At 42.0% G+C, this 26,327-nt stretch overlaps 2 protein-coding genes and 1 non-coding gene across 6 annotated transcripts in view; 1 reads left to right on the top strand and 2 right to left on the bottom strand.

Annotated features, from left to right (window-relative positions):
* Positions 1–374: 374 nt before the first annotated feature.
* On the bottom strand, positions 375–7,866 carry LOC136441444 (galactosylceramide sulfotransferase-like). Its single transcript, XM_066437719.1, has 7 exons — positions 6,732–7,866; positions 5,348–5,604; positions 4,832–4,988; positions 3,248–3,455; positions 2,618–2,763; positions 1,898–2,042; positions 375–1,593 (listed from the first exon to the last, which is right to left on the bottom strand). Exons 1-7 carry the CDS (start codon positions 6,941–6,943, stop codon positions 985–987), a joined length of 1,734 nt encoding a protein of 577 aa, XP_066293816.1. The 5' UTR covers positions 6,944–7,866; the 3' UTR covers positions 375–984.
* A 445-nt stretch (positions 7,867–8,311) lies between these two features.
* On the bottom strand, positions 8,312–8,414 carry Trnak-uuu (transfer RNA lysine (anticodon UUU)). Its single transcript has 2 exons — positions 8,378–8,414; positions 8,312–8,347 (listed from the first exon to the last, which is right to left on the bottom strand). It is a non-coding gene; the product is annotated as a tRNA-Lys (tRNA).
* A 678-nt stretch (positions 8,415–9,092) lies between these two features.
* The window catches only part of LOC136442168 (low-density lipoprotein receptor-related protein 4-like), a 33,382-nt gene continuing 16,147 nt past the window's right edge, over positions 9,093–26,327 (top strand). Inside the window, exons 1-29 of one of the 4 annotated variants that reach the window (XM_066438853.1) lie at positions 9,093–9,365; positions 11,568–11,687; positions 12,114–12,236; positions 12,718–12,840; positions 13,295–13,411; positions 14,281–14,400; positions 14,837–14,974; positions 15,298–15,429; positions 15,908–16,024; positions 16,537–16,674; positions 16,862–16,990; positions 17,334–17,552; positions 17,854–18,022; positions 18,170–18,332; positions 18,621–18,849; positions 19,219–19,383; positions 19,684–19,797; positions 20,285–20,407; positions 21,226–21,336; positions 21,614–21,730; positions 22,163–22,285; positions 22,686–22,808; positions 23,294–23,416; positions 23,800–23,922; positions 24,162–24,284; positions 24,608–24,740; positions 25,022–25,104; positions 25,423–25,594; positions 25,963–26,164. In XM_066438853.1, the coding sequence (XP_066294950.1) occupies positions 9,305–9,365; positions 11,568–11,687; positions 12,114–12,236; positions 12,718–12,840; positions 13,295–13,411; positions 14,281–14,400; positions 14,837–14,974; positions 15,298–15,429; positions 15,908–16,024; positions 16,537–16,674; positions 16,862–16,990; positions 17,334–17,552; positions 17,854–18,022; positions 18,170–18,332; positions 18,621–18,849; positions 19,219–19,383; positions 19,684–19,797; positions 20,285–20,407; positions 21,226–21,336; positions 21,614–21,730; positions 22,163–22,285; positions 22,686–22,808; positions 23,294–23,416; positions 23,800–23,922; positions 24,162–24,284; positions 24,608–24,740; positions 25,022–25,104; positions 25,423–25,594; positions 25,963–26,164 (3,933 nt within the window). In that variant the 5' untranslated portion in view covers positions 9,093–9,304. Of the gene's footprint in view, positions 9,366–11,567; positions 11,688–12,113; positions 12,237–12,717; positions 12,841–13,294; positions 13,412–14,280; positions 14,401–14,836; positions 14,975–15,297; positions 15,430–15,907; positions 16,025–16,536; positions 16,675–16,861; positions 16,991–17,333; positions 17,553–17,853; positions 18,023–18,169; positions 18,333–18,620; positions 18,850–19,218; positions 19,384–19,683; positions 19,798–20,284; positions 20,450–21,225; positions 21,337–21,613; positions 21,731–22,162; positions 22,286–22,685; positions 22,809–23,293; positions 23,417–23,799; positions 23,923–24,161; positions 24,285–24,607; positions 24,741–25,021; positions 25,105–25,422; positions 25,595–25,962; positions 26,165–26,327 lie in introns of all 4 variants that reach the window. The other 3 variants (XM_066438852.1, XM_066438854.1, XM_066438855.1) reach the window with 3 other exon arrangements.

Below are 26,327 nucleotides of genomic sequence, written 5' to 3'. Positions count from 1 at the left end.
CCATCAGATTCTTGATACATTTAAAGGGAGGCGTTATTACGTATTATATTTTTGTTTGTTCTCGTGGTATATCCCCTTGACTACTTAGTCTGAATGGAGTTTCATTCCATTTTCATTCCTTTTCACCAGAAAAGTGATGTTCATTACAAGTAGATAAGTTGGACTCACGAACAAGATATAAGTATCATGGAAGCTCATCTGTGTTGGCTGTAATCATAGTACAATGCTTAACTTTCTTCAAACACTATGGTATTCGCGGATCAGCGAATACCTTATTAGTGTAAGAAAGTTTAGCATTATACTATGAACAATTGAATTATAACAATGACGTACATGGTATGTTTTATTATTCCTTTACTTGGAGCAAGGATATCACATACAGTACTATATTCACAGTACGACATTTTGCGTTCATCCGATTATATCAGTTGTTACAAAAGGCATACTTGAATTTAATTCAGTTTTGTTTGCCCAAGGGCTAACTGCAACATGTAACAGTATTCAGAAAAAGCATATATAACAAGATAAAAATTGTGACAAGTGGAACAATGGACTATTCTTATATACGAACTGTTACGGAATACAATATAGACTTCTCTTCTTTTTTTTAAGCATTGGAAGAAGAAGCGTCACAATTTTTCAGATTGGGTTTTCATATTAACAATGCGAAGTATTGCACCATACTTTTAGACATATACCCCGTGAAATATATTTTTAAAAGAATGAATAAGTATAGACAACATTACACGAAGTTGTGCAAACAGACGTGCGTGAAAACGTAATGCAACAAGCGTGTCAACAGTTTGAACTACTGAAGCACTCAGGCAAATTCGAATTCTTTTTGAAAGATGCATCTTAACTTTCCTTGGGGGAAAAGATATGCATTTCATATTGATATGTGGACAGTAACTTAAATTGACAAAACATATATACATGAACATATTATCAAACTTCACAGTAGTGACGCATACTTCACATCCTTTATCAGTGGCGACTGTTTCTCGATGATTTTAGGCGTTTGGCCGGGACTGTTTTTTTGGCCGGGACTGGTTGTTTTGCTGGGACTGATTTTTTAACCGGGACTGATTTTTTAACCGGGACTGATTTTTTGGCCGGGACTGATTTTTTGGCCGGGGCTGGTTGTTTGGCCGGGGCTGGTTGTTTGGCTGGGACTGATTTTTTAACCGGGACTGTTTTTTTGACCGGGACTGGTTGTTTGGCCGGGGCTGGTTGTTTGGCTGGGACTGATTTTTTAACCGGGACTGTTTTTTTGACCGGGACTGGTTGTTTGGCCGGGGCTGGTTTGGGTGGCTTCTTGTCTGCAGTTTTTTTCTGAGGCGGGTCTGGCGGCGGAGGCGGACCTAGCCATGTCGGCCATGGCATGTTTACCCCGTTCTTTCGGAGTTCGGTTACGTGCATCTTCTTCAAGGCTGGGAGGTGCCTGGTGTTTAGCAACCCACAGAACCTGCGGTCAATGACGAACGCTTTATGCCACGGGGTAGCACCAAAGCGTTTGTCTGCGGTCTTATCTTTGACGACCGTTACGTCACAGAATCGAGTAACCATCTGGTTGACTTGCTTGAACCGCGTCATCTGGAACAGAAGACAACTTTTAGTGACGTCAGCCAGGGCGAGTATATCTTAACACTCGTTCTAATGGTCGAAATGAAATGAGTGTTTCTATCTGACCACACTGTGTTACGGCTACAGGAAGATGATAACCTCAGAGGCCATCAGAGTAAAATCAGCTGCTGTTCTGTTTTTCTTCCGACCTCATTTCAATAATTGATAGATCTATCATGACAAATTATCTATGATACGATTTGGAAAGGACTGTGTCGCGTATGAAGGAAAGAACCTATCGAAGCCAAAGAGAAAAGAGTGATCGACACCTCACCTCGTTAAAGAAGTCCTCCCCCTCGTGTGCGATTTTGTCCCATAGGGTCCTGTTGAAGTGTTCGTAGATCAGGTAGTCAGCCTTGCTCCAGTTCCTGTGAATCTTCTTCATTTTAGGAGACAGGTCTTCCTTCTTATAACCGTATCTAGTCCGGACAAGAAAGAGTACATAAGTGTTGAAATCAGTTGAAATGATTTGTAGACATCCATTATGAAATGACAGATTCGAATGATCCGAATGATTCTGCCAATGATTTCTGTAGGAGACGGAAACTGTACATGTGGGACACGGTACTTCGCACGGTACTTCGGAGATTCAAATGGAACAACGTCCTTGCTTATGATTCGGTCCCATTTCCAATCCGGGGCCCGACCGGGTAGCTTGTGGGAACGAAAATTATGATACAAAAGACAACAAAAGACACAAAACGTAAATATTACTCCTAACCTTACATTGTGTATTTACTTGATGTGCATCTTTTATCTTTCGTTTCCGCAAACAGTCCGGCCGGGCCCCGGATTTTAAATGTGACCGAAGCATTAAATCGTCGAACGCGATTCAACACACATCGATACTTCAAGTGACATATGGCGTCCTGTGTGTATCGCACCCACTTTGATAGATGAGCGCTTAAAATTAAATCCCTCTCAAATTTTATTCCATTTGCCAGCTTGAACATTTATCGCTAATTCTTAGAATGATATCTGTTCCTGTACTCACTGTCGACTGTTCTGTACTTTGTAGAGAATGTCGGTCAGCTGCCAGCACATGTAGCGCTTCAGCAGGACTAGCGACTCGTCGAAGTACTCCAGCACCATGACCAGCAGGAAATCCCGGTCCAACTCGGCGATATACTTTTGAATGTGCTGTGTTGGATCAAATATTGTATTTCAATGTATCATCTCAGTACTTGTACTTCTATTCGACGATAACTTAGTACCATTGCAATGGCCGCAAAACTAAAGTAGGTCCAGGACAAAGGATGCAAACACCGGAAGTTCTTCTTCAGTACCAAGGACAGCCACCAGGGCCCCAAATCGACATTGACTTTTGTCTTCTTTGTCTTCTACGTAGATAACGGCGCGCCCCTCGGCTACACAACTCCCTCGGCTACACAACTCCCTTGCCGGCATTAGAGACCCCCCCCCCCCCCGATATATATGCCGCCGTTATAGGAAGCCTGCACAGGAGGCTAACACCACATGGCAAATATCATCACAACCCATCGAAACACACACACACACACACACACACACACACACACACACACACACACACACACACACACACACACACACACACACACACACACACAAATATCCATAGAAATGAAATACGTGCTTGTCGTACCGTCTCGTCATCGGCTAGAGCGATGGGCAGCCCCAAGTCGTACGACATGAAGTTCCGTGTCCAGGAAAACGGCTGTTTGTTCGCACTCGGGACAAGCCACTTCCGGTCCAGCTCTTCTGGATGTTTCAGTAGGGCTTCGACCGGGTCATTTTTCTTCAGTCCGTACTTTCGCACCACGGAATACCAGTTTACAACTGATTTAAGGTGGCTGGAAAATAAACGATTCTTTAATATGATACATCTCGTCAAGAACATGGCGTAGTCTGGACAGCATTTACACTCTACGTTGTGTGCGCCGAGGAAGAGAACCTATGGTCACAGGTGTTCGATACAATGTAATTCATTAAGGGGAAAGTACGGATGAGTAGGTGTCAGTCTGAGTGATTAGATCTAATTTTAGAAAACAGGTTTGTATCCTGTATAGTAGTAGGCATTCGCTTCCCGACTTGATCGAGAGATGATGGTAGCACTCTGGTGTCATGGCCGTTGGCTGAGCGTCTTGTGCGACATTTCAGTACATCCTTGAGGATTGCTGCACAACATACAGGTAGGTGGCATAAAGGCTTAGCGAGGTCATTTTGTGTTGCACACACTCCTAATCGCATAATCGTCAGGTCGAGTGAGTTATTTGTTACTGTTGAAGCCATTCAATCTTCTATCTTCATTTTGTACAATTTTGTGCGACAAGTGACAATCATTTTGAAGGCAGTTCTGAAAATCAACAGGGCTGTATTCTAACGTCGTTGGTGCTGGTATGAATTGAGAAAGTCTTTGCATATGCGTGCCTCATCCGGCATATCATCGGCATACGGCTTAGGGTAACAACAACACTAGGTACCTCTCTTCGAATTCTCAGTCATTCGAGCATAGATCTCATAATCCCAGAGCCCGAGCCATGGACTACTCTTCTATTTGTCACCATTTCCACACGCATTGCAGTTGAAACCACAAACAATGGGCCAACATTATGTACTATATATTTTCCGAAGGCTTCCTCCTATGCAATAATAGCTTTAGAAAAAATTACAACCATTCTTAGGTCTTAAACGAAAATAGTTCTTAAAACCGATGGTAAGATTGGACCTTCGACCGTGTTACCGCGGCATGTGAAGAATGAGTATCGACTATGGCACAAAACCTACTGGAGCAAGAATAGCTAGAGTTACACAGTGAATGAATGTTCGTGAGAAGCCTTTGCTGACTTTTGTCAAGAAGAAGAAGGTAGGTAATCTCACGTGAAGTGATGAACGCGAAAGGGAACTCTTGAGCCTGATAAGATTAACAAGTTTAACACATGACGATGTTCGACTTCCATTTGCGACGACTTTTACAATGAGCTTAGCCTGAGTGTTACCCTGCTTCCGAGCTCTACCTGAAATAAGCCACTCAGGCTCCAGGGAGCTTTCTCCTGATTAAAAACCGCACCCTCGGGCAAAACAAAGACGCATTAAGTCGGGTGTCATTAATCTCCAAGCAGATCTATCGGTGGTAATGGCAGTATCCAACTGGCAAAAGCACTTTTGTTGGCATTGCCACCGATAGATCTGCTTGGATATTAGAATGTCATTGAGTCCGTTTCGTTACCTGTACGGCTCCCTGACTATAGTCAGATACACGGTGCTGTTGGGCAGCAGGTTCCTGAAGATCTCCCTGTTGTACACCGTGTGGTCCACCAGCAGGTCGAAGGGTCGGCCGGGGATGGGCTGGAGGTAGTCTTCCTTCTTCATCAGGTACGGCCAACCTGGGGGTCAGGGGTCTTGGTTGAGCGGTCATGAAATGCGATTTTAGTGTTGTTCAAAATGCGTATGCTTGCCAAACCTGAAGTCTAAATCTAGGTCCTAAAACTACGGATATGGCTTGTTTATCTAAGATATAAAGGTTATCATCACATACGCCTGAAAGAAAAACGTTGCTCTTGATCTAAACTTTGAAGGCACAAATGCGTCTAAAATCCCCATTTAAATAACGTAGCCACCAAGCGTAGCTTTGCCCTGACAAAAGACAGACTGTCTGAAGCATCTGACCGTTTCAAATTTCATCCAGTTACTTAACGTAGCTTTCACCTTGCGTGCCGAACATGAGCCATGGTTTCAAACTCACCTACGTCTACTCTCTCGTTGCTAGGCAACACGAATTGGAGATGGCGTTTGCGTCCGAACCGCTGGAAGACGATGTATGGAGTGGTTGAGCCGGCTTTGTGCACTTTGACGAAGGCAAAGTGCATTCTTTCTGCACTACAGACCCTCTGTGTCAGATCTGGAGGCGTGGCCGTCAGGCTCGAATTGCTTTCAAGAACTTCGCCTAGCCTAGCGCCTGAAGACTCCTCTGGCAAGGTAGTGGCACCATCGTACTGTCCCCTGGAAATAAAACGACGTCTGTTCAATTCCGTTTGATTTAACTTAATCACTAATTATCGACCTACTTTGAAAAACAAAGCATTCACTCTGCTGGAAGTGAACCGAAGTGTGTTGTGACAAAAATGGCGCCTCTGCCCATTGAGGAGCCAACAGCCACTTGTACCAAGTTGAAACCATTGCCACCGTGCCTGAGCCCTCAACCTACTGGGGTTTGGTCCGTAGACGAAAAAGAATAAGAAAACAACTGAATGTGTATTCACCTACTAACTGGCCACTCGTGTCGTCTGTGTCTTAAAGTACACAAAGACAGGCATGCAGGCCAGTGGAGTTCAAGCATGAATTTTCTTTCATGACCCTTTCAAGTACGTACCTAGCAAAAGATAAATGCCTTTGAGCCCTATGTCAACATGGCACAAAGAACGGTCAGTTTGTCCTGATACATGATGTACAATGTACCACTCTTTGCTCGTCTATCACAACAGTGACTATGTCAACATGGCACAGAGTATGGTCAGTCTGTCCTGATACAATGTACCAATCTTGGCTCGTCTATAACAGCATTGACTAAATGGTAATCTGTTGAAAAGTTCCACTGGTTTTCACTGGTAAATATGAATATTCAAAATACAGGATCATACAAATTCACCAGTTGCTTCCTGGACCACACCCTACACATGTACATATGTGTCTTCCCCAGAAAAGGGCATAGGCTTAGTATGACTGGGGCCGGTATACACCCTACATGTAAGCTGTCAGTTTTTATCGTCTGTTGAGTTCCCGAAGTCCGGGCAGAATATAGCAGGGAGTATTTATACGTGTGTATATGCTTATTGGCGTAACCAGGACACAAAATCCCGAGGTTATTTGCTCTGCGACATGATTGACTCACTGTTGTATCAATGCAGTGGTAATCTTGTGAATCTTGAGTCGTTTTGGGTACAATTGAATGTCGGTCCTACATGTACAGTGACTGAATATGGCTTTCTTTGAAAACTCAGTTAGCCGCAACGCCAATATTCTAGGCTGATCAAATAGAAGGGGTTATTTGTCAGAATCTTACAATTTCTATCATACAACTGTGCTTTCAAACATATTCATACTTAGCTCTTTTAAAAATCAGCACATACCTGGGGAGCGCAAACGCCTGACTTTCTGTGGTAACCTGAAAGCCAGCCAGATCTACGTAGAGGGAAATGTAAGTCATCACGGCACCGAGCAGCACGCCCAGCACAGCCGCCGCTGCTTTGCTATAGACTGACTGTTGCTGCTTGGAGATCCTCCCTCCACGAACACTCACGGAGTTTACGTGAACGGAGTCATTTCTACGAAACGCGGACATTGTCAACTAGAACTGTGATGTAAACAGGGACGACAGACACAGGGGAGGTGGTTGTTGTGGTGCGACATCAGGGTCCGTGTGTACAGGTGACCGCTGGCGCATGGCATGCCGGACACACCTGCAAGATTCTACAATGCCAGCTCGTATTACATTTACAATGGAAAGCTGTCTTATCAAGGAGGTTAAATACGTATCAATGTGTATTTAACCTCTTTGGTCTTATCAAGTGCCATGGGAATCAAACTCTTTGGTGGGTGATAATCAAACTCTCAAACGCAGACTCCTTCCGGCTGTTTTCTTTTTCAAGTTACATTTGTTTTTCGTATTGCTGGCCAGGAAGAATTACGAAAAAAAAAAAGTAATAATAAAACTTTAACTTGAAAAAGAAAACAGCCGGAAGGAGTCTGCAACGGAGGTTACATAGAACTGACCAGGAGGGGTGCTGGATTATATTCGGTATTTAACATATATAGCTAGATGAATTTCCTCGCCAAGAAGCAAAAAGAACAAAAAAGCGTGTCTTAATCGAACTTCAATTGAAAATATAATTCTGTAAGCAATGGCTCTAAATTGTTATTGAAATAAAACTTTTCAAAACATAAACTAGAGTTCCACATCCTCATACCTTCGCCAAATGATGTTAATCTCTACGTCGACGTATCATAAATGTTTCTCATTGATTGTGCAAATAAGGTCCTCATTTGCATAAATTGTATGAGGTGATTACCCAAACAACAGAAGTTTTCCAAAGTGCGAAAGTCGTATCTTCCTCATCAATTATGCAAATATATGCGGCGGTGAATCGGTTTGAAAATGTGAGCAGGCATTAGCTGACTAGTAGTTTGGGTTGGGCCAATAAACGTTATACATGTACATGTAATGTTAATACCAAGAAAAACTGACAATAGAGAAAGGCCGACAAACCGTCCGAAACAAGCAGAAGCCTTAAGCCGGCGTCACAATTCATGCGAGCGTCGGCCGACTTTGTAGATCGCCCGAAGCTCGCCGAATTTCAAAATCGCCCGAGCGTCGACCGTATTTTCCAATGAAAATCTCGGGCGACGTCCGTCGAACACTAAAAACTAAAAATCCCCCATGAGATGGTACCTTCTCTTGGACATGGACGAAGTCAGTATCGACTAACCTGGTAAAAGGCCAAAATTTGGATCAACTTTTATTTCTAAAAATTGTCCGAAGCCCACGTAATCGACAGGACGTCGGCCGTACTTCGGCCGAAAATGCACATTTGAAGCTCGCCAACACGTCGGCCGAGCTGAATTTCTTATTTGTGACGGGGGCTTTACCACTGCTTGGAGAGAAAGTCTACCAGTCACGAATCACAGAAGACAAGGAACATAAAAGTTAAATCGCCCGATAGGGGACTTGAACCCCTGACCCTCAGATGTCTGAGCCAACTCGTGACGGCTTACGGCTTAAAAGTTTGATGCTCTACCGACTGAGCTAACCGGGCGCACCTGATAGTGACAATTAAGAAAGCTTTTCACCTTGACTTTGTGGGTTCTACTCGTCAACGTTTTCCCGTCTTGGTCGCCAGGTTACATGAGACTTAGTACACCCATGTAATGATTAATTGACCACGCATTTGACATTTGCAAATGTAGTTTGTAAACATGCCATATTGTCGTCACCTGTACTTATATTACCTTAGTTGTGGAAATGTACAATAAAGGTCTTCATTCATTCATTCATTATTGCCCTCATCATTAATCAGTTCTTTTATAGTAAAGAAAATATTAGAAGTAACTAACGGTACTTCCATGATGAACACGTCAGCCTAGCTATCATTTAACGTTAACGTTACCTAACATGACGGGCCGACGGTCTGTCAGAAAACGGGTCAGAAGACGGTCACATCTGCCCATCCAACCTCTGCTTGGAGAGTAGCGTCACGGCCAAACGCAAAAATCTCCGCTTTCAATATCTGCTTGGTTCCGCCTTAGGATGGCGTCATGTCCACGTGGGATTTTGGCGCGCCCGACACAGTACAATAAGCCCAACACGTGCTGCCGCGCCCTGTCCCAATCATGGATCAGGTTTCACGGTTGGCACAACACACTCGGCCCACGTGGTCGGAAGGGGAACGGAATTTTACCGGGAAATTCTTTTGTCCCAGCAATAGTACAAAATCTCACAAAACGTCAACCAAGTACGTCCATATAAATCGATCCTGACTTAAAATGTGAAAAAATTGAGGAAAATATTTAATGAAACTGTCCTTTTTTAGCAAGATCGAGCGTTGCGTCATAGGATCGGACGACATAAATAATAGTGGAAGCAGCCATTTTGACTCATTTGGTCTCAGCACGTTGTGAGGGACGGACGTGGTCTGTGCTGCCTGCTATGGGGCCTCCTGTTTTCCTCGTTTTCTCATTATTTTTGACTGGAAGTCAGTATTTTAAAGGTGGGTGAGGTGACACTTGCTATCTCTTACTAATATATCGCGACGATAAGGATATATTGGCTAGAATGTTGGCGTTAACTAAAGATAATCATATTGAAACTCAGTGTTCCGTCTGTTTTTGGGAATTGTCTAACAGTAGTAAATCACCACATGGAGGGGGGGGGGGGGCATTTCTGTTTCTCTGGTGGAAGTTGGGCCGGAGTGACATGTGTTTTGAAACGTGTAATCTTCCTTTCTTTCCTTTTGTAATTTACCGGCCTTTGAGGTCTAAATCCATTGTTTTGACTGTCTTCTAAATTAACATAACAAAGGAAGATGAGTCACCTGTTGAACTGGTGACCAACAACGACCAATGGGTTGCATTCAGCATGTTGTACTGTGATAACACGCCCTCTTAGTAATGATAAATGATGAAGATGATTGTGTAAAATCTATTGACAGAAAATAAAGGTCGGTGGCATGATAGTCACGGTCATGACAAATTTGACAGAAAGGACTTCCTTTGAAAAAACTAGTTATAATTTTCTCCCTCATCCCCAGTGCTTTACATTGCCCATGCCTGCCTTGGAACACCTTCGCTACAAGTTCATTAATTTTCTTTAAAGTAGATCAAGGACATAATGTCCTTGAGTAGATATAGCGTTAAATCATTCATTTCATCTGCAAGTCGACTACTACAGTCTCCTTACTGTAATTCGCTAGACTTGTAACGTTAGTAGATGAAAATATTAAGCTTTTGTTTTGGTACGTTTGTGGTGCTGGCAATGACAAAAAGTACTTCTTTTGTATTTCTTCCTATGCTATGGAATTCGCTACACCGGAGAATGACAAAAATGGTCACAAGTGTAATTATTTTATTTGCATTTAAAAAGTAGGTTGATCAGCGAAGTGCATTTCATCTAATGTTCTCTTCAAAATTGAAAGTTTTTCCCATTTCTGCATTAATTGTGCCCAATACAAGTTTCACCCCCCCCCATGCAATCCTCTTGGTCTATCCCAGATGTCCTCAAGGTCAAGTTTTTAGCATGTCATTGTTGGTTTAAGGTGAGGCTTTCATTTCCTTGTGAGTGGTACAGGGAAATGTGAATCAAGTCCTGTCTGGGGTAACAGTGGCTGCTTTGATATAGGGGCTGGAGAACAGGATGTGAGGTCGCAGAACACAGTTTTTATCCGCGACCCCCGGGGTCCATGACGCGGCCCAGAAAATAGTGCGGCCCAAACTCTCGAAGACTGGGTAGAAAGCTGCATGTGAGAGGCATCCATGTGCAAACTGTGCTGTGTGGTATAGAAATATGTCGGCTTGTAGACTGTAGGATTTGGATATTGGGCCTTTTCCGCTTTGTGTATAAATGCACCATCTTGTGCAACCGCCTCACGGGGTCAGTCTGTGCAGTTCAGTGACCTCTCGCAGAGCGCTGTTTCAAAGTGGGCGTGAGGAGCCGATACGCCGACAGGATTTTTTGGTTTTCTAGTTATTTGTAGGTTGTACCCTGAACTCAAACATATTCGTTTTTCGTATTTCTCAAGTGCACCGCGCTATAATTTTTACCGCGTCGAAGCTAGTCACCTTGGGGCCCTTAACTATAGAAATCCCCATAGGCCGGAAACTGTGTTCTGCTACCTCAAGGGGCCATTGAGAGTCTGAGACAGGGCTGCTAGGAGTGCATATATTAGTCAGGCTACCAGGAAGCAAAACCAAATTTGACGGTCCTGGAAATTTAAACCATTTCTCTGAATGTGTGGTTTTGTGATTTCCCTGTCTTTTTTGTTGAATTGAGTTGGATCAGATTTATATAATGTTTTAGCCGCTACCAGAAAACCAAACAAAATTGAATGGATTGTATATGGAACTGTGGGCCTTTTTCATTTCCTGACAAATTATCTCTGCCTATGGTTTTTTATGATTTCATCTTCTTTTTTTGTCCCAATGAGTTGTATCATATCTAGTATCTTTATTCCAGTAAAATGTATGATTTGTGAATTTTAAGAGAATATTGTCAAAAGTATCTTCCAGTCAAAATATCAATAACTATTCATTATTCAGTCATTTTTAAATTATCACAAGTAACAATATACATTAGGCTCCAAAATACTGTGGTCCCTGAAAATGGAATATAACCAAAGTTGTGTTAAACTGTTCCATAATGGTTCCTTCATCCAGGAAGTAGATAACATGCTGATATGGCTGTTCCTGTATTGCAGGATGTTTGGCGGACTGTTCGTCGGACCAGTTCCAGTGTGGAGACGGGTCGTGTATTCCCCAGGCCTGGAGATGTAACACTCAGGAGAACTGTCCGGATGGGAGCGACGAGGCAGACTGTGGTAGGTCTTACTTTTACCCACTGGTTCAACTATTTTAGATTGGATTTTAATAAGTCAAGGTACAATGCCAGTCGTGAAAATATATCTTCTGTCTACAGTAAAGCTAAACCTGATTCAATCTGCTACAGTGTCTCAACAGGCATTCATTTGCGCACACAAAAAATATTCCGACCAGTGGTTGTATATGTGAGAAAATGTCTGAAAAGAAAGGTAAAGAGAGTCATCGTCATCAATTACATGATGGATCACAAAGAGTATGTACTAAGTGTGTAAGGTTATTTTCTACCATTTTATACTGGACAATCGTACCCCCTCCCCTCAATTCTTTCCAGACTGTACCTTTGGATGATTGAACACCAAGGAAATCTGTCTTGTAACCACTAGACTTTCCTGACTATAATTCAGTTGATCTCTTTCACACCCTAGACAAGACCTGGCAGTGCCACCCTTTCCACTTCCACTGTGGCAGTGGGGAGTGCATCAAGGTGCGCTGGAGATGTGACAGGGAACTGGACTGTCAGGACGGGTCTGATGAGGAGGGCTGCCAAGGTACTGTCCATTCACTTATTTTCAACGGGACTTTGCTTTGTGGTAGAAGGGAAAAGGAGGCTTTTGCAGTGAATTAAATTCGTGGTTGACACAATTCTGTAATGAAATAAATACATGTACATTGGGAAGGCATATTTGTGGTGTAACAACAAACGTGTTGTGTTGGTGTAAAATCACAGCGAACAAGATTTACAGTATGAAAACTATGATAATCAGGTCACACATAATTGTACTTTTGATATCACATCCATATGTGCAGTGAATTTGCTAGTTCACCCCTGTTTCAACTGTTCCAAATGATAACTTCAAATACATGTATATTCAAAGGCAGTTTGCCATCAAATTATTCGTTTAATCAATTTTCAATAATGCAGTAATTTTTTGATATCTAGTCACATTCACTGTTCCAACTTTCCCATGGTAAGTTGATATACCCTGGTAGTTTTTGTCGGAATCCTGTTGAAAGACACTTTTTTTCCAGACACGACCCCCACTGTCTGTAGTGCAGACCAGTTCCGCTGCCTCACAGGAGACTGCATCCCCTCCTCACTACGGTGTGACAACAGCACAGACTGTCCTGATGGGTCCGACGAGCGTGGCTGCTGTATGTATTGGATTGATTACATGATCAAATGTCTGTGGGCATTAGGTTTTCAAGCTTGAATAAATGATTGTTACAATCTTTAAAAAAAACCTTTACTGTACTACCATTTTCAGGCTGATCAAATAGAAAGGGCTATTTGTCAGAATCTCAGAAAGTATTAAGTTTTCAAACTTGAATAAATGATTGAATGAATGAAGGATTGCATTGTTGGCAAATTGTTAGAGTGTTGTGATCTATCCCATGAAGTATAATGTTGCCTGAAAAAATAGTTTGTTATGCGGAAGGGCTTTCACGTTGGTTGATCAATACCAACATCATCTTGTCATGCTGGTTGTACAGATGTGTCAATATATATCAGTATATTCATACTTGAATGATATAGAATTTTTACATGATTGTAAACTTTCTTCAGAAGCCTGCAATGACACATTAGTTGTTTTGTTGTTGTTGTCAGACCATTCAGAGTGCAGGGATGACTATTGGCAGTGTGGGACGGGGGAGTGTGTTCGGATGGCCTGGCTGTGTGATGGGGAGACAGACTGCATGGACAACAGTGACGAAGACAACTGTAGTAAGTGAATGATAGTGAAGGGTGTAAGGCAGGGTTTGGCTTTGATATTTTTATGTACAGCCACATTGTTGCCTATCCCAATAAAACATACTTCACAAAAGTTACTTGCTAGCTGTCCCATGTATGTCCCGTGTCAAATGTCAAGGGAACTTTCAACACTGGGAAGGATTTTAACATGCCACTTACCGGTAGTGTAGAGTTGGTCAAGAATGGATACTGGAGCCTTCATCTTTTGGAGGTTTTGTAGAATTACCAGTTAGGGCACTAGATTACAGGATATATTATTGTTAAGAGTTACTTAGGATGTTATTATTAGTTTAATTCTCTACTTTTCGAATGTTACTTTTTGTTCTAACCATACCTTGTTCTTAAGATTTTGAGTTGAAAGTGACTTGAGCACTATTTTACTTTAATAAGATTAATTTCATTTTTACTATGATATACTTTGCTTATGTTATTTATTCATGTTTTATTTCTTTCTGTTGGTGTTTTTATTTTGCCACACATTTGCTTTCTTACTTCATTGTTTATTTCATCCAAATGGCACTCTGCTATAGTTGAAATTCAATCTTCAGCAGCTGCTGATTTGGTCCATATTCCAGACAATGGAAACCTTGAGTTAAAGTAAAAGTAGGAAATTCTTACAGCTTTACTCTAGATCAGGCAACTCTGGGTGACAGGCATTTGACCTGCCTATCTCCTTTGCTGTCCCAAGCCCTAAAACTGCCTCCACGACTTTGCTCGCCTTCCCTGATGTCACCTACAATGCTGGCTGTGGCTCGTTTTATTTCTAAAATCTGTCCAGACAAGATCGGTGCTTGGCACCCAGGGTTAGCCCAGGCCTAAACCACCTCTCTGGGATGTTTCAGCGGTAACGTGTAGCCCTACCAGAACCCTCTGTAGCAGTGGGTGCATCCCCACAAGTTGGGTATGTGATGGTACAACTGACTGCAAAGAAGGAGAGGATGAAAGCAATTGCACACTCTCAGGTCAGAGTCCAACATGTCTTAGCTTGAAATAAAGGTTTGCCTCTCAATAAATGACCATCGAGTTCAACATAACATACCATTAACCACGTGTAACTTAGATTAGCTTGTTTAGAAAGTAGTGTCCTTCTTAACAGTCCAATTCATATTAGCTACTAATAAAGGTTTGCAATAAATGTTCTTCATCTCATATTTTTGTAGCAACCAGCCTGCTGAACAGTCATTGTGTCATTTAAACAATGGCAGTTTCCTTTGGAAAGTTCAGAGGGAATGATGTCTTTTGATCCTACAAATTTTGCTATTTCCAATTTTGTAACTGTTTACTTCTGTAGCCTGATTAACAGCTTAAAATCTTAGTAATAACTCTTCGTTTTTGTACTGGAGGATGTTTTCCTCATCTATTGACACATTTTGCTGCATGTGTTGTTGTTGTTGGCAGAAAGGGACATGGACCCAGATGGCACAGATGGCTGTGGTGAAGACAAGTTCCACTGTTCAGATGGGAGCTGTGTGTCCTCCAGGTGGAGGTGTGACGGCGACTTTGACTGTCCAGATGATAGCGACGAGGCTGGATGTGGTCAGTACAGATCCAGGTGTACACAACGCTAATAAAAACAAGTAGCAAACTATGCATACCCATCTAGTTAGATGGTCTAAAGTGGTCTTAAGGTTTAAAGCAATCCTACCAAGGCTGGGATTTGAATCCCAGTCCAACCAAATGTATTACATTTCAAATGAAGCTCTTGAAAAAAAACTTCTTATACTTCTGAAAATGTCAATTTGTTAACACATTTATGAGCTGTGTGCAAAATTAGCACTGGGGTTTGTAGACTTGCTAGGTATGCATGCACTCTTTGGCATTGTTATATTTACTGAGCTAGTGTTTGAATCCTACACTAGATGGTTCCACCAGTGGTGGCAGTGAGTGCCTGTCCCACCAGTTCAGGTGTGGCGATGGGGAGTGTATCGAGAGCCTGTGGCACTGTGACGGGGACAAGGACTGTCAGGATGGGACGGATGAACGGCAATGTGGTAAATATGCTTAGTACATGTACATCAATGGGATAGGTACTTCGTAGGGACGTATCTGATGATAACATATCTCACTTCATAATCATCAAGAAGTTTTCAACATCCGTTATATAAGGTAATTTCAGGATGAAGGCAGATAGAAACAAAGCTGACCATGCTGTATAGATGACTAACTCATACATGAATAATTCACCAAAAAATCTGCTTGAATATGTCTGTGTACATCAATGGGATAAATGCTTCATAGGGATGGATTTACTTATGATATCTTTCTCTTCCTAATCATCAGGGAGTTTTTGGTATCCATCATATATTGTATTTTCAAATTGAAGGAAAATTTAAACAAAGCAGGCCAGGCAGAATGAATGACTAACTCGTACATAAATAATTCAACACATAATCTGCTTGACTTTGTCTCCTGTATGATGACCTCATACTGACTTAATGCAGCACCATTAAACATGAGTCCTATTCCCAGGTGTGCACACCTGTCAGACCGGCCAGGTGATGTGTGACGAGGGCCTCTGCATCAGCCACACCTGGATATGTGATGGAGAAAGGGACTGCAGGGACGGCTTTGATGAACAAGACTGTGGTAGGTTCAGAAGAGAATGCAACACACATGTATTGCAGGACTTACCGTAAATGCAGAAATGTTCGCAGTGGTTTTATGTTTTTTTTGCAGTGAACTCTTTACCGCAAACTTAAAACCACCGCAAAAAGCCGTTCTATTGGGTGACTGTAGGTCTACTATTGTTTCAAATATGGGCTCAAAACCATTACGACCACTTCAATTTCTCCCTACCGCTAAATCAAAACCATGCAAACATTTCTGCATTTACACAATTACAGTAACTTAGACTGGTCTAGACTTGTACCACATAGCACCTTAGTCTAAATTGTAGATAGGAAAGAGTTGAACAAAAGATTTTCTTGTCATTAACACTAAGCAGTTCATCATCGTCATATGTTCTCATGCCAGTGCTGCAGCCCGTTCAGGGCCTCTTGGTTAGCAAGCAGTTAGCAGTATAAAACAAATGTTTCATTTGAAATTACACAATATCTGTAATGATATTTACTTCGATTGTTGCATTACTCTGCACACAGGCTCCTCTCACCCCGCTGTGCTACCTTCCTGTAAGGCCACCCAATTTACCTGTTCGGATGGGTCCTGTATCGACCGGTCCTTACTGTGCAATAGTGAGAATGACTGTACAGATGGGAGTGACGAGGGAACCCAATGTGGTGAGGAAATCTGTACTTGTTTCCCAGAAAGATATTCAGTTGATAATACTTTTGTCTTGTATGGAGTGTCCATTAAAGTGTTACATATGCAGTGTTATTTGGGCAAGCAGAGTATGCAGGAGACCCAGTTGCTAAAGTCAGCTGAACAGTTCTTCAATTACCCATATTTGTTTTTATATGTTTCCAGTTGTGGACCACTGTGTGTTACACTTTGGAGCCTGTAGCCAACTGTGTGATGCAACAGAAAGCTCCTTTAAGTGTTCCTGTGCAGAAGGCTATAAGTTGGAGCCAGACGGAAGCACATGTAGGGCTATGGGTAAGTATTTGGTTCCTGCCAGTTGAGTTATGGACTGATTTGTGGTGTTATAGTAGGACTGTGGGTTGTCAAAACACCCACTGCTGCCACCACGCCAGTTATGGACGCAATGAAGGACTCAAGGCAACCGAATTGCAATCAGTACGCAGAACTATTTTCGTTCATTCGTTCCTTCATACCTTTGTAGTGCCTAGTGGCACCAAGGTTTCACATGTGTAACAGTTATGTACCTAAAGACTCTTGAGGCTTACCGAACAGAACTGTTTACTGAAAAGTTGCTTGTCATATCGAAGACATTACAAGTAGTTTTATTTTTACTTCACTCAATGTTGCGCATAATCAGGAGAAGAGCCATACCTACTTGTTGCTGAGTCCAACAGCATCAGAAAGGTTGTCCACATTCACCATGGCAACAGGACAGACTACATGCCCCTGCTGACGGGGGTGGGCAGACCCACATCTCTGGACTACCACCTGGGTAGTCAGTCTCTCTTCTGGGTGGAGTCCGGCAGTATCAAGTCAGCAAGACTGGACGGAAAGGGCAACAAAACTATTCTCACAGGTGAAGTGCTACCTTGATACTGTATGAAACTCATAAAATGACTGCCATTGCCAGTAGCCCCTTTTATATGAAGATAGTGTTTGTGTGCTGCCTGTTTAAAAATCATTTCAGGTCCTGTCCATGGTGCTGAATGACTAATCACCTGTTCAAAACAGTCAGTTTGGAGCCAATCACAAGGTTTAGCATGTCTCAGTGTTCTTTTTGTCTACTGTCTATGAAAGAAAAGGTAATCATAGTTAGATGAAGATGAACTTGGTCTAAAATTAGTGAAATGATGACATTATTTCATATTTGTTCATAGCTCTTGGTGAGGTGGAGAGCCTTGCTGTGGACTGGGTGGGAGAGAATCTATACTGGACAGACTCAGCTCATAAGTACATTGGAGTATCCACACTAGAAGGTCTCTGCCAAACAAGTGTAGTCAGCTCTTTAGGACTGCTCAAGGCCATAGTACTGGATCCAAAGAACAGGTGAGATGTATAGGTTTGTTATTGCCTGTATTGGTTAAGTGTTAGTGCCCATTTAATTTGAGCTAACGTTTAGTTTACTTTGTTGTTTGACATGAGAACTGACTTCAAGTGGTGACTGAAGGTGACAACTGAGTTTTGATTCCATAGGAACATGTACTGGAGTGACTGTGGTGCCATTCCCAAGATTGAGATGTCCGGAATGGATGGATCAGGCCGAGAGATGATTGTGAGGAAGAAGCTCCTGTGGCCTGTTGGCCTGTCCCTAGACCATCCCTCCAACAGGCTCTTCTGGATGGACTCCAAACTTAAGGTAATTTTTTTCACACACACAAAATGTGCATTTTATGAACTTCAAGGTTCTGAATCAAAGTTCAATTGCAATTTCCACACAAGATATTGGACTTACTCAAATGTTTGACTGATCAACTCCTGTCCTCATCAAGGCATGAGCAATCCACTGTCTCGGACACAGATGAAGTTTCAAGGTTCTTTTAGGTCGATTTCAAACATACACAAATTGTGTGCATGTAGCAAAAATCACAAAATATACATTGAGATGTATGGAAGAAATATTTAGCTGCCTCCATTGTGTTTCTAGGTTCTCGAGTCCACAGACTTAAATGGGGAGAACAGATACCTGATCAGGGGGTTGGACGTCGGGCAGCCATTCTCCATGGCTCTGTTTGAAGACCTGGTCTACTGGAGTGACGACAGGTTCAACAAAGTCAAACTGGCACACAAGTACACAGGGGACAGGGTGTACATGTTGGTCAGGGCACAGCAACCCACGGGGGTCAAGATTGTTCATCCACTCAACCAGAGAGAAGGTACTGTTAACCCCTCCTGTCACACATTGGCTTGTTCCATTCAAAGATGTACATTGTACCATCATTAGAACTACTGGTAGATTACATGTAGATTGTGGGAATTGCATAAAACACAGTCAATAATACTCTAGATTATCCTGCAAAAAGAGAGTAGCAGAACATTGATATGTTACATGTATTGTAATCTTGTATACCTCTGAAACGTGGAATGATCTTAGAAGTCTATCCTGCATTGAGTCTTCTGATAAAAATACAAAAAATGTTTAGTACATTTCTGACTATACTTTTACCCTAATGATATACTTTAACAGGACAAGTTTTTCGTCGTGTGCTCAAGGCTTACTCATCCTCGTATGCTCTCTGTTCCAGCCCCCAAGCCCTGCAGTAGTGGAGATGGGAACACCTGCAGCCACCTGTGCCTGCTGTCTCCCTCACAGCCGCAGGGCTACACCTGCAGGTGTCCCGCTGGCTGGCAGCTGCTGGCTGATGGGAGGACCTGTCAGGACCCAGAGTCACCATTCCCCGATCCTATTGGTTAGCTAAGGCCGTTTGTCAATATTGATTCCGCTTACCATTTACATTGTTTACAGTAGTTCTATAGAATGTGAACTCATCTTTTCTTCAATCTCACAAAATGGTAAAATTTTTTTCCGAACTTTGCCGTTTGTTTTAGAGAGTGGTATTTAGATGCATTGTGTGTTTGTTTCATAGAAATCTTCAAATTAGTTTTGTTCTTACAATACATGTAGAAACAATGCCTTGTTTTCTGTTTTGTTGATCTCTCATTTTCTGTCTTTCCTGCCATTTGCTCTTCCCTTCGTTCCTTGGTTCTAGTGGAGATTTGTGGTGAAGACAAATTTCAGTGTGACAATGGGCGATGTGTCCCCTCAAACTGGGCATGCGACACTGATAACGACTGTGGGGACAATTCCGATGAATCTAATTGTGGTAAGTTTCATGGGTCACCAGGAATGTCCCTTGTAACATCATACATTTATTCCTCATAGCTCTAAATGAAACAAAGCATCTTTTGGTGAAACATCTGGCTGAAGCGGTATGATGTGTGGTGGACTAAATTGCATGTCAACACTTTCTATGAATTTTTAGAATGATATTCTTGACTATGAACTGCAGCAAAAAGAAAAAAAAAGGAGCTGATTTGCAACTTTCCGGTTTGAGGACTGGAAACTAGAAACAATAATCTGAAATTATGATGCCAAATGACAGTTACTCATTAAAGCAACTGGATAACAGATGTTTCAGACAGCATCCATCGTCTTTCATCAGTGACTAAAGGGAAGAACTGGAGAACCTGGTTTTATACCAAAACTCTGACTGTTTCAAAATTTTATTCAGTTGCTGAAATAACTGTTGTTGGCATATCTTATTACCTGAATGTCTAACCTTCATCAACGTATGGTGCATGTATGTGCAGGAGCTGTGACCTGTCCAGCTGGCCAGTTCCAGTGTCTGCAAGGCTACCCGTGCATCCAGATGTCGTGGCGCTGTGACGGCTACAGGGACTGTCCCGATAACTCCGACGAGGAGGGAGGCTGTGGTACGACCCTCCGCTTCACTACTAGGAACAAGCGCGCAACTAGTTGAGTCATCCCCTCTAGAATCCTGGTGTCTCTGTTCAAAATTCATTGAAGAAAAAAGTTTGCAGAAGAAAAAAGTTTTTTAATCGTTAACCTGTGCACCAGTTTGTGCCATTTCATTGAAAGTTGTCTTTCAGCTGAAAGACAACTTTCAATAAAATTGCACAAACTGGTGATCACTGTTGATTTTGTTTGGCTTGTTTTGTTTTGTTGAGTTAAAGTTTTTTTCAGCATTTGGTAGTAAAAACCCTTGACCCAAAGGGCCTAATACTATGCTACTAACATAGTTACACTCGATGTTCAAATTTCAAATTTTGTATGATTCTTCATTTTGGACCCTGATTCAAGAATTTTTGCAATTACTGTAGGTTGTTTGAAAACATCAGATTTTTTTTTAATAACACATTATGTTCTATTGAGGTTGTGACGGTTTGAAAAACACTCAGCATAAGAATTAAGGATACCATGTACATGTACCTCTGAGGCAAGTTTGGATAAGCAGTTTTGGGTGATAGTTTGGATAACCATTTTATCTAACATAGCTGATAAGTTTGTATGTATGTATGTACAGATATGAGTGTCAGATTGCTTTTGATGTTAAGAAGCTTGAGGTGTTTTTTGTTACTCATCTCTGGCTTGAATTCTACAGAATCTAAAGTAATATCATTGTTCAACAGATATTGCACGGATCCAACATTTCCCATTTATTTTGCACAACATTAAGTAACCATTTTACAGTTGAAATTAGTGATGAGTTTTTCTCTTTTACAATGTTCAGCTGAACCCAAGACCTGTGAGTTCCAGTGCAAGTCTGGACCCTGCATCCCCCAATCCTGGCACTGTGACCACGACCATGACTGTTCAGATGGCTCAGATGAAGAAGAATGCGGTATATATGTTATCCCTTATTTTTGATTGTGTACAATCATACTAACTTCAACTTGAACTCTGATAAAGGTGCATTGATTGCTTTGAACTGGGCAGACTTTTAGACAGATAAACTGTTAGGTCATTTGAGTGTTGTCATGTGGAGTAAGAGAATGTTTTATTTCTGCCAAGTATTTCGTCAGACATTTCTGTCAGATTGTTTTTAGAATCTTGTATTAAAAAGGACAGCCTGATTCAACTTCTTTAACTGTAACTCAAACGTTTTGGTGTGGTTGCAGACTATACAGGCTGTGCTGAGGAGGAGTTCACATGTCAGAATGGACAGTGTGTTCTGGGAAGCTGGAAATGTGACGGGGACAACGACTGTGAAGATCAATCTGACGAGGCCGATTGTGGTAACTACATCTCCTGCTTTTACACCAGCAGCTTCTGCTACATCCGCCACAGCCTTACCCTAAGAGTAGATTAACCTGACTAAACCAAGCTTCTAGTGAGCTCTGTCACTGGTTAGGCTCCCAGAAGCTTGATAGCCAACACCTCTAAGTCAGGAGAATTGGGAACATCCTAATCCTGTTGTGCAAACATGGACCAATTTGACAAATTATAATCTGAACAAGTTGTGTATATTTTATGCCCTGGTTTTAATGTTTGCAAACAGACAGGATATGTTTCCTTGCCTTACAGTTAGTTGTCTTCTCTCTGCCTGACATAATCCTTCCCTACCTTGTCCGGACAAAGCACCAACACTACTTAGCTGCACAATCACCTTTCATAAGTTGGAAAAGAGAGCTTGGCAGGTTACAATCAATTGCTCAATTTCTCCACAGAAATAACAGCAGCCCCTGACTGTGATGGTTTCCAGTGTGCAGACCATTCCCACTGCATCCCCAATGAGTGGATGTGTGACTTCAAGAACGACTGCCTGGATGGCTCTGACGAGAGCAACTGTAGTAAGTTTCCAATTCTTTTAAAGACAGCGAATTTAAAAAAGATGTAAAACTGAATACAAGACAGTTGATTAAGCTGCTTTGCAGGAGTTGCTGGTACTTTCTTCACTCAGGATAACATTTCAATCTTTAGCTCTTCCAAGTGCTCTTCCAAGAGTGAAAAGTTTTGTAACCAACACATTACAGACAGAACTGAAGAAGTTAAATTTCCACCTTTCATATGTTATGATGTTTTCCTCCACTCCTATAGCCCTACATATCTTCACTCGGGATAGCCTTTCAATCTGTAACATTTCCAAGAACTGCAGTGCCGAAAATTTCAGAGGCCAACTGAGTTGACACTGCAGACAATTCAATGAGTTGCACCTGTTACATGTAACAATGCTGGCCTTTATTTCTCTAGCCCTGAGTACCTGTCACCCCATGGAGGTGCAGTGTGGAAACGGAGAGTGTGTTCCCCTGCGCTGGAAATGTGATGGAGACGAGGACTGCCCTGATGGTGCCGATGAACAGGACTGCACAACGGGTATATAAACCTGAATAGCAAAATTTTGTATTCACAACCAAGTACTTACACGAGCCATGTAAACAAAAAGAACCTTGCTATTCAGTCATTCACCAACCTGATGGAATTATTTACCTATGTATGAAACCCCTACTTGTAAGGTTAGCCAGAGATGAGACCTTTGCATGGCATTGCTGAAACAATAAGAGAGTTTTATGTTTTGTAGGTTCCAATACCATATTGTTTTATTAGGAAGAATCTGATTTGTACATTGGTCATTATCAGATCTTCCTTGATCACTGATCACTAATGTTTGAATTAAAATCATTTTAGCTTCCAGCAAAGCATGTCCAGATATCATCATCATCTGGTTGTGACGGTCTAATGGTGCTCATGGCCCTTCTCCATCCCTCCCAGTCACCCATTGCACTGGGCAGGTCTTTCAAAGTACAGTTCGCATGTCTAGATAAAGCATTTTATAAATTCTATTTCCTGTATGTTGTTAGGAGGTGACTTTGTGGACTGTGCGGAGGGGTACTCGTGTGGGGACGGCCTGTGTGTGCAGCTGCAGGTGGTCTGTGACAGGACTCCAAACTGCAGGAATGGCAACGATGAAGGGGGCAAATGTGGTAAGGAAATGTCTTAATCAAAACTTCAAGTTTTCCTGCACTCAATGTTCCTGTATCAGCATACTGTTTGAATGAACCTTAGTACTAGCTTATCAATGACATGGAGAGATGGAGAGAATTTGATGGTTATAATGTACTTATTAATGTGAATTTGATATTGCAATGCTCAAACAATAAAGTCTTATCCCCATTTGGTACGCTCTTGCCTTAGAGGTAGACGGTTGTGTATTAAATGAGCTACAATTTGAATCATTTTTGTAAATTCTAGTATTTTTTTCATCTGAATGTTGAATCTATTGTCTTAACTCCTACTCCTTGGGTGAAATCAGTAGGATTTCGAAATTAATGCATCTTACAGTAAACTACATGTATATGTTCTTCAGGATCTGAACTGTGCGAGACATCCCCTTGCGCAGGGCCAGCGGACTGTTACCCCACACCTGACGGCCCCCTCTGTCACTGCCATGTAGGGTTCAACATCAGCTCGGACAATGTCACATGTGAAGGTGAAGACTTCTCCTGTGTTCTGTTTTTTAGTGCAGCAATAATAATTCAGTTCACCCTGACAATAATTAGGAATTGCATAGCAACTAGCTGATCTGTGGTGGACTGAAAGGTGGACTGCAGACTTCTATTCTTATCTAGATGGTACTTCAAGAGCAATTTTCATGCAAGCTGACAAGTTGTGTTTCTTAGACATTAGTGCACTATTAACACAATGGTTTAACATGTAATCCTATTGTAGACGTGAATGAGTGTGCTACACCTGGCAGCTGCAGCCAAGGCTGCGACAACACCAAGGGGTCCTACAGGTGCAGCTGTCGGGATGGGTACTTTCTGGAGCTGGGAACTAGGTGCAAGGCACAAGGTAAGTCTCTCACATTGTACCTGTCACTGGCTTCCTGTTTCTAACAACCCATTGAGGGAGTCATCATCATATTAAGGAAAACCAAGCCTTACACCATAATATACACAACTAGTGTTTACTTTTTTTTTCATACCAGATGGCTTATTCTGCATGTGTACTGCAGCTATGCTATATATATTTGACCATAACTATATTATGCTGTATATGTTTGACCAAAACTGTGCTCAGAGCTGGTATGCTTTAATTGTAGGTCATGCAAATCGTAATCTTAACAATGTGAAGAATATTCAGGAATGTGGATTTGAAATATAACTCCTTTGCAGGCCCCAAACCTGTTCTTGTAGTATCTTCTCGACACGACATCCGTACCCAGGACCTGAGGACAGGGGAGTACAGCTCTGTCGTCAGTCACCTGAGGAACACTGTGGCCCTGTCCTTTGACAGTGTGGAGGAAAGGTGAGTGCTCTTTTCATGATAGACATTCCTGTCAAGGTGTTCTACACCTTTCTTATTAATAGGCCTGATCAAGTAGAAAGGACTAAGACAAGGATAGTTCTTGAAATTAAGTTCTTGCTGCTGAAGACAAAAATCTCAGTCTTTGCAAGTTTGACAGGACAGGTTAAAACTCCAAGATAAGTGCCATGCTAAACATGCAGCCTGCCCTGATATCTAAACTAAACTGTTTGTTTTTAGATGCAGGAAACAATTTGTATGTCTCTCTTTTTGTTCCCTGTCAGGTTGTACTGGACTGATGTGTCGGATGAGATCATATCATCTGTCAAGCTGGGAGGAGAAGACATCAGGAGAGTGATTACAAGAGGTATGGACTGAGTTCAGAACAAAATGATGAGACTGTTTTTTCCACATTAAGGATTCAGTCTTGATAGCTTATCCTCTTCATCTTCAGTAACTTGACGGTAGTAGTATTTTGGAATCAATAGGTAGTTGAGAAAGTTGTACTTAAGCTCAGCAATGCACTTAAGTGCTTTATGATTTGAGAGACAGCTAATTTATGAAAGCAGTAATTGTTGAAACTGTGCTTTGGAATTGGTCCAAATATTTTGATCTTCCTCTATCAGGTCATATAGCTCAACAGATAATGAATGAATGTCCTAAGTTTGTGAGCACTTCCCCTCAGGGCTGAAGACCCCAGATGGCCTGGCAGTGGACTGGGTGGGGAGAAACCTGTACTGGACAGACGCAGGCACCAACACCATCTCTGTCAGCACCACGGACGGAGCCCACCAAACTGTGCTGCTGGGGGACGACCTGGATCAGCCAAGGGCCATAGCACTGGACCCTAGAAATGGGTAGGGGGGCATTGTACATTAACATTAGTAGATGAATTCTCTATTTTGGCTTCCATACTGCATTGTGGATGCAGGATATCTGCAAAAGTATATCTGGAAGTATTGCAGTGAACACCAGAATTCATTCTTGTCTTTTCTTTTCTTTACCAAATTCACAAAACTGATCATAAGGCAGTGAGTGTTGTATCTACAGGTCAACAGGAATGACTGATTGTCATTATTAGTGATATTATGTGACATGCAGCAGACAGCCATTAAGTTTGATAAATAGCCAGTGAGCCTTTTCGTCAAACTGTCTGTTGTTTGTTACTATGTAGACTAGAGATCAGTATCTTGTGCCCTGACTTTTGTTGTCTTTTTGCTGTCAGTCTGATGTACTGGACTGACTGGGGTTATGAACCTAAGATTGAGGTGGCCGGTATGGACGGGTCAGGGAGGAGAGTCCTGCACAATCACCTGGTGGGCTGGCCCAACGACCTGGTCATCGATTTCTCCCTGGACAAGATCTACTGGATTGATGCCAAGCTGGACATTGTGCAGAGGATGGATCTGGATGGTGGGAATAGGGAGGTGAGATACAGTTTCTTAAGTATGGATGATGTACATAAGAAGCTACTTTAAAAACTACATGATTGTTAACATTATTAATTTTGATTCATTTATTTATTTATTCATCTTGGAGACAGTTGGGTTGTCCCTTCAGTCGTGTGACTGATTTGAAGTCAAGAAATGA

Source organism: Branchiostoma lanceolatum, chromosome 9, assembly GCF_035083965.1.
Source record: "Branchiostoma lanceolatum isolate klBraLanc5 chromosome 9, klBraLanc5.hap2, whole genome shotgun sequence".
Taxonomy (NCBI): domain Eukaryota; kingdom Metazoa; phylum Chordata; class Leptocardii; order Amphioxiformes; family Branchiostomatidae; genus Branchiostoma; species Branchiostoma lanceolatum.
This window is presented reverse-complemented; position numbering and strand designations above follow the sequence as displayed.

Coding starts and splice junctions, on each gene's coding strand:
- LOC136441444 (XM_066437719.1), bottom strand. CDS start 6,943: ATGTCCGCGTTTCGTAGAAATGACTCCGTTCACGTAAACTCCGTGAGT. Junction 3,456..4,831: donor ATAGTCAGGGAGCCGTACAG/GTAACGAAACGG, acceptor TTTATTTTCCAG/CCACCTTAAATCAGTTGTAA. Junction 2,043..2,617: donor AAAGTACAGAACAGTCGACA/GTGAGTACAGGA, acceptor TGTCCGGACTAG/ATACGGTTATAAGAAGGAAG.